The sequence below is a fragment of the Panthera uncia genome (genome assembly GCF_023721935.1).
Source record: "Panthera uncia isolate 11264 chromosome D3 unlocalized genomic scaffold, Puncia_PCG_1.0 HiC_scaffold_8, whole genome shotgun sequence".
Classification (NCBI taxonomy): Eukaryota; Metazoa; Chordata; class Mammalia; order Carnivora; family Felidae; genus Panthera; species Panthera uncia.
In genome coordinates, this window is record NW_026057586.1 from 17,460,987 (window position 1) to 17,473,057 (window position 12,071).

General features: G+C 48.5%; 1 protein-coding gene across 2 annotated transcripts in view; it reads right to left on the reverse strand.

Annotated features, from left to right (window-relative positions):
• Positions 1–10,284, reverse strand: part of NEDD4L (NEDD4 like E3 ubiquitin protein ligase) — a 341,033-nt gene extending 330,749 nt beyond the window's left edge. For both annotated transcript variants that reach the window (XM_049620273.1, XM_049620272.1), the window contains exon 1: positions 9,859–10,284. In XM_049620273.1, coding sequence (XP_049476230.1) covers positions 9,859–9,906 — 48 coding nt within the window. In that variant the 5' untranslated portion in view covers positions 9,907–10,284. The remainder of the gene's footprint in view (positions 1–9,858) is intronic.
• Between the last annotated feature and the right edge of the window lie 1,787 nt (positions 10,285–12,071).

Below are 12,071 nucleotides of genomic sequence, written 5' to 3' on the forward strand. Positions count from 1 at the left end.
TACCCGCAAACTGTAACTTTGGGGGGAGGAGGGGGGGTGGTATGAGTGCAGGGAACCCACCACCACATTATACACACACGTCAACTGTAAGATGCATCCTCGGGTCAGAAATATTAAAAGCGGCAGCAGGGAGAGGGACACACAAAGACAAGTGTCAGATCAGACATAACATAGTATTTGTCAACTGCACCCTTTTGTTCGGGAAGGGACCACCATGAAATGTACTCAGACGTACCGATCCTGGATGTACGTTACAAGTCAGCTCGAAGGCAAAATAAAGAGCTGCTTCCAGATACTTAGATAGTCGCACAGATGATCACAGCCATGTCCAAGTACCTTTTCGAGATCTAAAACTAATCAGTACTGCAACAAGACAGAGTCAAAACCCAAAGACGCAAAAGGAGAAATAGATTTCAGTTTGGTTTTTATGGCACACACACAGGCCCCAATTTCATTGTGCACACAAAAATTTCAGAGAACGTAAAACACAACTAATGATCTAAATTACTTTTATGCAGCTGTGATGCACAGAAAGATGAAAATCCAAATTTTAAGTGTCCATGACGGACAAAATGAAACCTCTGTACTGCGAGTGAAAGTAAGTCTAATTTACTCATTCCCCACCCCACGCCTTTGTTTTGGAAAAAAGTCCACTCCTTTTTTCACCTATCCCGCAACTTCCCACGTTGGTAGGGAGCTCCTAAAAGGCAAGAGTGGCAACGCACCGACCTTGATATCCTTAAATACAAAGCACACAGCAGGGCCCTTGATGAACATATGTTCATCACCCTATCAGTATCTGTTCTGAACAAGTGCTCTCATTTTTTACCCAAAGCCTCTTGAATTTGCTTTTATATTAAGAAAAAGTTCACCGTAGAAATATAGAAAAATATAAGTAAAATACAAAAAGATGATGAAAATTACCCATAATCCCTTTACTCAAAAATAACTGTTATTATCTTGATATGTACCCAGTTACATTTTTTCTATGCATAAACACATACACACATGCACGTGTGTGTGTATATATATACATGTGTATATACATATACATATGCATATATATGTATATATACACATGTATATGTGTATATATGTATATATATATATATATACATACATACACACACACACACACACACATATATATAGTTTGTTTTTTTCACAGTAGTCTTCACATCCAGCACAAAGCCCAACGCGGGGCTTAGATCCACAACCCTGAGATCAAGACCTGAGCTGAGATTCAGAGTCAGATGCTTAACTGGCTGAGCCACCAGATGCCCCTCTATGCATACGTACTTTTAACCACAATAGGACTGTATGGCACCCCCCGTTTTGTAACCCACTTTTTCCAACTATATGAGTGACATCTCCACATTATTAAATCCTCTCCAATATCTCCCCAACCCACCAGCCACCCCCATGGGTGGTGCACGCTCTTCTCTACCTCACTTCTCAAAGGAAAGGAGAAGCTCTTACTCTGAGTTCAGAGTGTTCTCTTCCACTATTAACAGTCGGCGGAATTAAGACATCATTTCCAAAGGCAGACAGCACGGCACATACCAATTTCTCGATTATGGGGATAAACATACTCTACAACACAGAATCAACCCAGGGTTCAGCTCCCTTCAGAGAGTGCTTCATTCAAGAGCCACATCCGTTTATCCTCTGGAGTAACTAACAAATGGGGAGGAAGTACAGACGTGTAAAAACAACCCGACTGTAGTTGCGTTTGCATCCAATTATCACACACAATTCACGAAGCACAAAAGGAACTGGAGAATGATAAAAGGAAGCAAATGGAGTCCCAGTTTTGCTTTTTCTTGAAACCTCACACTCCTTCCCCTTTCCAACCCAAACCGCCGAAGATCAAGTTGGCGCAGTGATGGCACCTGGAGATGAATCACTTATTGAGAGAGAGAGAGAAAAATGGAGCCTTAGAAAAGGAAGTCAACATACACCGGTTCTAAAGGTAGTCGGGAGATTGGAGAGTAAGTAGGTGGCTCTCCAAATTCCGCGAGGTACACACTGAGCGCTTACTAAGCAAATTCTCTAAATAGCTTAGGCTTGCTTTTGTTTTCTGGAAGGGGTGGAGGGAGGACCACCAGACCGAAATAACTTCCAGCGTTTAAAACAAGACTGATGCGCGTTGAGTAAAACTAACCCATTCAGAAAACATCTTCATTTACGCAGGAAAAACTAATAGAGAAGATCTTCACCTTCTACGTCACCTCTGACCCAAGCCCGTCTTCACTAGAGCCCTCACACTGGTGACTTCCAACAGGTGCCAAAATGTACATTAACGCTTGAAATCTTACGGATTATGGAACAAAACTAAGTTTGCATTTCAAGACGTCAATTCCTAACAGATGTTCCACGGAGGCCCGCCAGGTAGGAACGTGCATCTTTCCAGCCACGAAGGCCACCTCAACGCCTCACCCGCAGCGCAAGGCCAGCTTCGCAAAGTGCCCTCAAAGACACGCTACAAAACAGGACCCGGAGCTTCATCCAAGGAGACCGGGAAGGCCAGGCCTTGAATGCCGCTGAAACTGGGAAGTAAAATGTGCAAATCGTGCTAACAAAGGCCAAGACTGAGGCTCACAAACACAAGTGAGCCCTTGTGACTGCACAAGGTCCCCCCTCAGTCTGGAGGCAGCCAGTCCCGCGCAGAGGCAGAAAAAGCACACGGCCTCCCCCCGGTGGACGGGAGGGGGGTGGACACATACCTGAGTCACTCCAGTGCACCTGGGAAGCCATGGTCCGTCACAGCTGACATCACAGGTGATGGGACACCACCCTGACCTGTGATGGCCAGTGCATCCCCGTCATGGACCGCTATCCCCACAAGCCACTCTAAGTGCCTCCTTTACAGGGCGGCTTTCACATCGCAGCATTTTACACTAAGAACAAAGTCACTTTTCAATGGCCCCTTTTTCTTGAAGAGGCGGCATAAAAATACAAGATCTCTCAGTGGATCTCAGTGACTGCCAAGAAGTCACCCAACACTGAATGTGGGGACAGCGAGGGAATCGGATAGTCTCACCAGCAAACTCGGCAAGTTCTGAATCAATACAGGACCTTGGAGTCAGGGACAAAAAGTCGACCTGAGTGTCATGTCTAAGCTAGTTACCCCAGATACACTTATGTAATGTGGCTTTCCTCACCTAAAGGTATTACGGTAACAGCCAGCATTCAGGGCCACTCAGGATCAGAACAAAACATTACAGCTATAACGAGGTCCTATATATTCATAAAAGAAGTGTCCCGGATCTTTATACCACCGATTTTCTCTCTGCTAGAACCTGAGCTACAGTCTTACCTCAGGAATCAAGAAGATCTCCAGCAATCAAGCACCCAGGAGTGGCGAGAATTATTAGTTCCTTCTCAAAGCCCATGATGGCCGTTCTGTAACAGTCCATACAGAACCAGCATTATTTAGAAGTCCCTAGGCACCCAAGAAAGGACACGGCAGTGTTTCTCGGAAGGACCATTTCCGTGTGTGTTTGTGGGTACCCCCCCCCTCAACAACCAGCACAACCAAGTGCCTTCCCTCTTCTAAATTTAATAGGCTCTGGAGAAGGGCGAACCTTAGAGAAAGGATGATGCTTGAAACTGATCACGTTGACACACATCACTTTAGGTATTGTTACCCAACTAATTTTTTCTTTTTTCAGTTTGTAGGAAGATACTGGTTTCTTAAATCTACGTGATCTTCATCTCTAAACTCGGCTCCCATTTCTACATTCCCCCAACAAGCAACTCCCAACCAAGGGTAACATCATTAAACAGTACAAACATTGCCACCTATAGTCAGAAAGTGAGATCTATTTGTTTATACGGTGACCTGGAAGAGAAACAATACAAAAACAGAAAGTAACATTTGGTCACCCTTCTCCCAGCCTCCACCAAGCCTAACATCCGCATACTTATTTTCATCATTACAGTATGCATATATCATGTTGATCCTCTTTAATATGGATTGTCAAAAGATCATGTAGTTGGCTTTATTATCGATTAAATAGATCACTAAGGCAAAAACACGTCAAAGACCCACCGCATCAAGAACACTTGAAAACCCTCCTATTCATCCAGGACCCCAAATTCAGAGGCACCAATAAAGTCTGTTAAAACAGATCTTCTAACTCAAAATAAGAATTGTAAGACGATCTCGATGTCTCGAAACTGATTGGTTTCTCTACTACCATGCTGCTATGTTTAAGAACTGCACCATGAGGGAAGGCTATTAAACAGGCAGTGAGCATAAGGTTTCTCCCCTCAATGGCGTGTGACATCATTCTCTAATGCCCGGGATTTCTCCCTGGAGATTCCTCCTGACTACACGTCAAGCATACTGATGCTCCCAAAATCACAGAACCACCCTGCAAGGAAGTTTCCTGATGATGTGGGTCCTCACCGCACTGAGAAGATGCCCGGCTACCATTCAACCTCTTCCCTTTAAATTCTGCCATGGTAGGGGCACCCGGGTGGCTCAGTCGGTTAAGCATCCGACTTCGGCTCAGGTCATGATCTCACAGTCCGTGAGTTCAAGCACCGCGTCAGGCTCTGTGCTGACAGCTCGGAGCCTGCTTCAGATTCTATGTCTCCCTCTCTCGACCCTCCCCCGTTCATGCTCTCTCTGTCTCAAAAATAAACAAACATGAAAAAAAAATTTTTTTTTTTTTTTTAACAAATTCTGCCATGGTGAAGAAACCAGGATTGTCTGACGATTCCTGTTTTAATGCTGTCCTTACCCCTTTGGGCAAAATTATTTTTATTCCTTAAGGAAACTGCTTTTCAGTAACAGGAGAATTCAGAACATTCTGAATAAATAAAACTGAAGAGGATATAAAGTGTCGATTTCTACAAATTCCATTGAACTCCTGAAAAAAAATAAAAAATCTAACGAGAGTAGAATTTAAGACAATGTGTTATATTTGCCCATTTATAAAACTGCTTTTAGGAATGCCTGGGTGGCTCAGCTGGTTACGATCAGACTTTGGCTCAGGTCATGATCTCACAGTTCGTGAGTTCGAGCCCCACGTCGGACTCTGTGCTGACAGCTCGGAGCCCGGAGCCTGCTTGCGATTCTGTGTCTCCCTCTCTCTCTCTGTCCCTCCCCTGCTCATACTCTGTCTCTCTCCCTCAAAAATAAATAAACATAAAAAAATATGTAAATGAAAAATAGCTGCTTTTAAATATCACAACAAAACCTAGGCCCTTTTAGAGTTTTTCTTAAATGTTACCAATCATGATGCAGGCTGTCACCGGGGTAAGCCCGTGTCCTGGGCACGGAGCACACCAGCCAGCACTGCTAGGCCTGATTCAGGCATTTGGACTTGGAACAAATGGGCAAGTCTTATCTCCCTCTACAAAACTGCTTTTCAGCATCCACCCTGGGATCCATACAGTATCTAAACTAATTTCCAAAAGCAATCTTGTGATCGCTTTTGCACAGCCTCAGAGACAGCATGCAGGGTTTCCCAAGTGATCTCTTGAAAACACACACGGACCACTTTTTAAAAAATTAACGACTCCTCTGAATTACTTACAGATGGCTATTCAGGTGGCCTCTCTTGTGGGCTCCCTGCTTCTTCTCTGCCAATGTCCAGTCAAGACCATTTCCCACGTGCTACCCCTTTTCGCAGTAACGGAAAGGCAAAAATCTGACTAGCAACTGACTTGAAAGTGTTGAATGACTGGCGTATTATTTGAAACTGACGGCCCAGGGTTATCTCAGGTTTCTAATCAGAGTCACGAATTCTAAAACACCCTGAAATAAGGATGCTTCATGAAATTAATGGTATAACACGTTGTGACAGCAGTTTTTTTTCATTCTTTCTTAGTGGTACGTAAAATAATGGTGCATCTTCAAGTTGGCAGCCTCTTAAAGAAAACAGACCTGCGCCAGCCTTCAGTGCTTGTTATGAAGGAGGTAATTATATGCAAGTGAATAAGGAGAAGCCTAGAATAGGGTGTAGGGGACATCTCCAGGGCGACGCCTAGGATCCACTAATTGTTGCCAGGTGAGAATGGAGCCCCAGTGAGGTCAGATTTTTCCCATTTTCTGTAAAAACTCCCAAGTTTTAAAACACAATGGAGACCATGCTAAGAAAGCCTCCCGGTCAATGCAGACCTAGAGGTCATTCAGTTTACAACTCCTGATGTTTATCACCATTGCAAATTAACCTCAACAACCCAGCTATGAAGACCTTTCAAGATAACTTGGAAGGGAGGAAGCATGTTCAAAGCTAGGGCTGTGTGATCAACAGAACGGGGTTCAGGGCCCAATTCCGTAACTTCCTCGCTGTGTGGCCTTATACAGGTCACTTAACATCTCTGAGCTTCCATTCCTCACCTGTAAATCTTAGCACGCCTCACAGTGGGTTCATGAGGATTGAATGAGACAAGTACATCAAGGCCTAACATGGTGCTAGGTATAGAGAAAGCATATGAAACCGTCGCCAATTACGCTGGTTTGCATAAATTACAGACCGAAGGTGTCAAAGGACTATCCCACGTCAGCCTGGCCTTCATTTCTATGCCATTTACCTCCCCGTAACCACCCCCAAAATGCCACATCTAATAAGAAAGCTGTCATTGAGACTTTAGTATTTCACCCAGCAAAAATCTCTTCCATAAAGGATTTCCAAAATCTTAGAAAGGATGTTGTAACAGAAGATTTCAGAAGATCAACAGTAACACTCCCAAGTAAACTGCCAAAATGTGCTACGGGATTGCCATTAAATAAACAAATACACAAAGCAAAACAAAAAACTGCCAAGGAAGCGCGCCAGACGCAACTGGTCCAACCGTTCGGATTCCCAACCCAACCTGAGGCTGGGCCCGGAATCACAAAATTTGGCCAATCTGCTCATCTAACACCCAAAGTCCTTCACCTGACGGCAATGTCAAATTTGGCTTCCTGAAGGTGACCCGATTTAAACCAGTAAATAGGAGTAATAACTCACTGAGGAACCTCAGCCGGAAAGACACAAAAAATAAACAGCACGTGCATTCACACAAGCAAAGTCCACATTTAATCCCTTCCGTTCTACAAGCTGGAGAGACCTAGGAGCAAGGTCCTCCGTCATGGCATCCACTGCTTCAGCAGCAGCACCTACAGCTAAAGAAGCTTTCTGAGAGGGGACACAAAACCCGGGTGCCCTCCAAACACACAGTGCTCTCCCATCAACTTCCAACGAAAAACACAAACTTTAACTTCTAAGAAATGTGCCAGGTAGGGACACCTATTTTGCTAAGAGGTGCGCAAGACAACTGTGTGGCAATCAAAACCTCCTCCTGTGTGATGTCGGGCAGCACATCGAGTGCCCGAACTGAGGTACACCCATATTTAATACGCCTGGAAAAAACAGCCTCAGCCAGTCTGCTTTCGGAGCCTGTGAAGATCTGTCATTTGTTTCCTTACCCAGGCTAACTCAGAGAGACCAAACAAACTGTGCAAATGCCACAATTTGTTAATATTCTACGAAGGCATTCCCTGATTTTCCAAAGGGTAACCTGACAGTGCAAAATCTCCCATAAAAAGCAAATACCGTAGAAATGGGAAGTCATCAAAACAGCCCTGCCTTATTTTCTCACTGGCGGGGGAAGCTGAAAAAACACAGATGTGAGTTGCCTTTTGTAATACAACGTGCAGGGGGTGGGGGTGGGGGGCGTGGAATCTCAATAGTTCTAGCGACACAGCCATCACTCAATAAAATGTCTTCGTCACCTCGTGCTGCTCCCCATACAGCCCCAAACATCCCTCTAGCAACATGCAGGAATGAACCCAGTCATACATATACACACAAACCCCAATGCTGTTTGTATTTCATCCTTCACTCTCACACTGGACACCAGTTAAGAAGATGTGTTAACTCAAGCGGCAAGATGCACTCTAGGCAGAAGGGGACACTGGATGTACATGTAAAGAAAGATTAAACAGGGATGTACACAGCATTCCTTGATCCCGTTAAATTTCCCAAAACACTCTTAATAGTAATATATTTTTTTCAGGGAGCTTTGAAAATCATGTAAAAAAGAGAGAGAGACCAAAGATGAAATGCAGCGGTCTTCCCCCACAATACCTCAAAAGCCCTTTGTTTAGGAATGTCTGTATCTCAGCACCTTCCTAAAAGCTCGCTGCCTGCCATCTACTGCTGCTCATTAAATGGAGAAGTGGAGAGTGAAAGGGGAAGCTGCGGCAGAGGAGACTGCCGGGGAGAGGAGCACCCCCTGGGTAAAAGAAAACAATGGTCCTTTCACCCATCCCCAGGTGACTGCTCCAAAAAAGGAAATTATTTTACCCGAGCACAGCATGGCAAAATAATCGAAAACGTAAATCACACATGATTTGCATTGCGATCATTCTTTGGTAAAATACACACCACAGCAAGCTTTACCTAGCTGTTAAGGAAAAAAAAAAAAAAGCCATACCCCCAAACACCCTCCCCACCCCAAGATAACTATTCTATTACACACTTACAAAGCACGCGCGCGCGCACACACACACCCCATACCAGAAAGCTGGTGAGAGAGAAGCCATAACGTGGGCAGGTCTAGATAATAGCCTTCCGTGAACCCCACCCCCAACCCCGGAGAAAGAGGGGACCTCAGAAAAGAAAGGAGAGGAAGAAAGAGAAAGCCAGAAATCCTCGGGTTTCCAGGCATCAACTTTTCATGAAATGAACAACCAGGATAGGAAATACCTCCCTGCTGAGTAATGCTTCATGGGTTGTAAATTCACCTCTCGAAAGGGGAGCCAGACCTGAGCGCGCACCCCGCCAGATGGCAAACCCCTCCTACCTGCTCCATCCAGCCTGCCGGTCACGCCGCGCCAGCGACAGGCCTCCCACCCCCCCCCCCCCCCCCCCCCCCCCTTTTTGGCCGCGCAACACACCAATAAGAGCCGAGCGTGGCTGGTCGAGAGAGGGCTCAGCAGCGATTTACCAGGATCGCTTCGAAAAGGAGGAGTGGGAAACTGCGAGGAGTGAGGGTAAAAACAAAGCTCTTTCCAGTCGAACCGGCAGCCTTGGAGGCGTGGCTTATCTGGTTTGCTTTATTAATAAAAGAGATCAATTGAGCTTTTGTCTCTACCCCGGAGGTGCCGGGCTTTAAATCCTTGGGAGGAAAGAAAAAGGAAAAAAAAAAAAAAATGGCAGGGCTGCAAGCTTCCCCCAAGTTTCCAGTAGCACCTGCCACCATGCCAGCCGTCCTCCCCCACCGAAAAGACCCCGAGATCCACTCTCCTGGTTTCGACTCTGCAAGCCGAAGGGACAGACACACCCAGCTCGAGCGTGTCGCCTACTCCCACCGTGATAAGCACACATTCATCAAGAGCACTTGCTGACTCGATCGCTGGAAAGTTCCAAAGGGGAGACAATTCAGGCTCCTCCGCGGCCCCGGGCTCCCCCGCGCGGCGCGGGCCCCCAGCCGAGACCCAGACGTGACATACATCATGGACTCCCGGGCTGGAGGGGCGAGAGGCGGAAAGTTGCCCAACAGCCCGGGAGACGCTGCTGGGAGAGGAAGGGGAACAGGCGGCCAGAGAGGCGCACGCGCCTTCCTCCCACTCCCAAAGCAGGGAGCAGCGGGGCGAACCCCTGCTCGAAGGGCGTAGCGCCGCTTTATTTACAAACAATGCGCACGGCTAGGGTTTGGGGGCGCAAGCGCCGGGCGGAAGGGCCCGAAGACCACCCCCCCCCCAAGCCGGGCCCCAACCGCAGAGCACACCCGCCTTTGAGGTTCCGCCGCAGGCGCTGGAGACGCGCACCCGGGGGTCGGCCTGATTCCCCACCCCCTGCCGGCGCGGGACAGGAACTCCCCGGGGAGTCCCAGGAGGGAAGGGACACCGCTCACCTCATCTTCCGAAAGTCCGTAGATCTCCTCCCCGAGCCCGGTCGCCATGGAGCCGGCGCCCCGCGAGGGCTCGGAGGCGCTCCCGGGCGGCTGGGCTGCGGCGCGGGCGGCCGGTCTTCTCTCCTCCTCCGCGTCCGCGCCCGGCCTGCGCGCGTCCCGCCGGGGGAGCCGCCGGACGCCGGCAGGTGAGGGAGCCCGAGCGCGCGCTGCGGCCGCCGCCTGCGCCGCTTCTTCCCGGAAGGCTGCGGGGCCGTACGGGCTGGCGGTCCGGAGAGCGCGCCGTGCAGCGGGCGGCGGCGCGGAGCCCGCCGGGCTTTCCCTCCCCGCTCGTCCGCCCGCAGCACTCCGCCCCTCTCGGAGCCTGCTCTCCGATCTCCGGAACCCGGCTCGCCCGCCCCCTCGCTCGCTCCCTGCGGCCCCCGCTCTCTCCGCCCAGTCCTCCGCCTCCTCCCACCCGGCGCCCAGAGGGGACCCTCCCCGCCTCGCCGGGGCGGGCACACGCGCCCCCCAAGCCAATCACAGGCCGGACTTGGGGGCGGGCCGCGGGCTGCGGGGTGGCGGGGCTCTGCCCCCACGCCCATCCCACCCCCCAGGCCTCCAGCGTGGCTCTCCCGGGCTCACCCGGCCGCAGAGCGGGTCAGCCTGGGGCGTGGGTTTGGCCTTCCGAGCCGACCCACCCTCCTCTCTCGCTTGCCCTCTGCTTTGGGGAAGGGGCGACCTGGGCATTTGGAGGGCGGCAGGGGGTGGGGAGGCTGAAGGCATTTTCCCCGGGGGGGCGGGGGGGGAACTCCACTCAGTTCATTCTTCTTCCCCACGGGCTTTTTACCCAGAGCCCTGAGCTCGCAGTAAATGTTAAAGGAGGAAATATGGGTGTTTCTAGACCCCTTTAAATAATCTTGGCCACCCCAGCAAGCCGGACTTGACTACGGTGTCAGTTCCCTGGAGCCGATCCGCCGGGCCTGGCCGCCTGCAGGGGAGAGGCCGCCCCGGTGTGGCCGCGAGTCGCCACTGCCTGTGTCAACCTTACAGAGCACAAAACCAACACAGCGCCAACTCTGGGTACACACCCACCCACTCGAAAACAGACAGCTTGGTTCTTTGAATAAAAGGCAGCTCATTTGTGAGCTGCAACGTGAAATATCAAACTCAAGTTTAAGGTTATCCTCTGCATATGCAAACTATTACGATGTCTTATTAGCCACCGTAAGATTTCTTCCTCGCTTCCAAGCTACTGTTTCTTCTACAGCAAGCAGTTCATTTTAATCCTGCAGATTTACAAGAACGCCAGAGACTACTTTAAATAAATGAAAGAAATTCATCACTCGACTTTTTTTCCAGGAAGCCTTTCCTTAAATTTAGATGGTAAGTGCAGTTGGGAGTTAAAAAAAAAAAAAAAAAAAAAAAAAGAACAGGCCATTTTCCTTTGAAAAGAAACCTCGGAATGCCTACTTGGGTATTAACTGGGTGCTTTTAGAATTTTTCAAGAAGGAACTCACGTGATCCTAGAGAATCGTTATGCCTGTTCCCAGCTACTTTACTAAAATATCTGCCGTATGCCCTGCTAGATCATTTTCTGATCTAGCAGGAAGAAAATGGACATATCCAACCTCACCTAAACTCTTTGCCTCCCAATGATATTACACTGGCTTAAAACAATGTGCTCTAGGTATAATGGGTCTCAAGGCTTAGCCCCATGGAGTTAATACCTCTCAGAAGACTTCTTGTCCAGGAATCATGGGCCATTAAATCAACAGTACTTAGATACCACAAAAACCCAATTGAGGGGGGAAAAAAATCATCTTTACCGAGGAGCACTTAAGACAGATCTCTTCATTCTTTGTACACAGCCCCAATTCTAACATGCTCTTCACGGAGCCTGAGACTCCTATAGGATTCACTGCTTCTTTACCTCACTAGCCAGGCCTTTGTCAAACTTTGTTACCTTTATAGGGGGCAGGGGGCGAGTACTCGATTTTCAAGTTTTCTAATAGAGAATTGAAATTTCTAACAATATTCCTACATCCCGGAGGTGCATAGTTCCAAGCGTTATCCCTGGGGGAGACCATAATGTATGGGAACTATAGAGGTGGGTCATATTTCCTCCCTGGTTCCTGCTCCCACACCCCCACCCCAACGGCCTACACCCACCCCCCGGCACTCTTGGGTCATGTCCTTGGCTTTCCCTAAGGAAAGGCTATTAGAAACTACAAGAG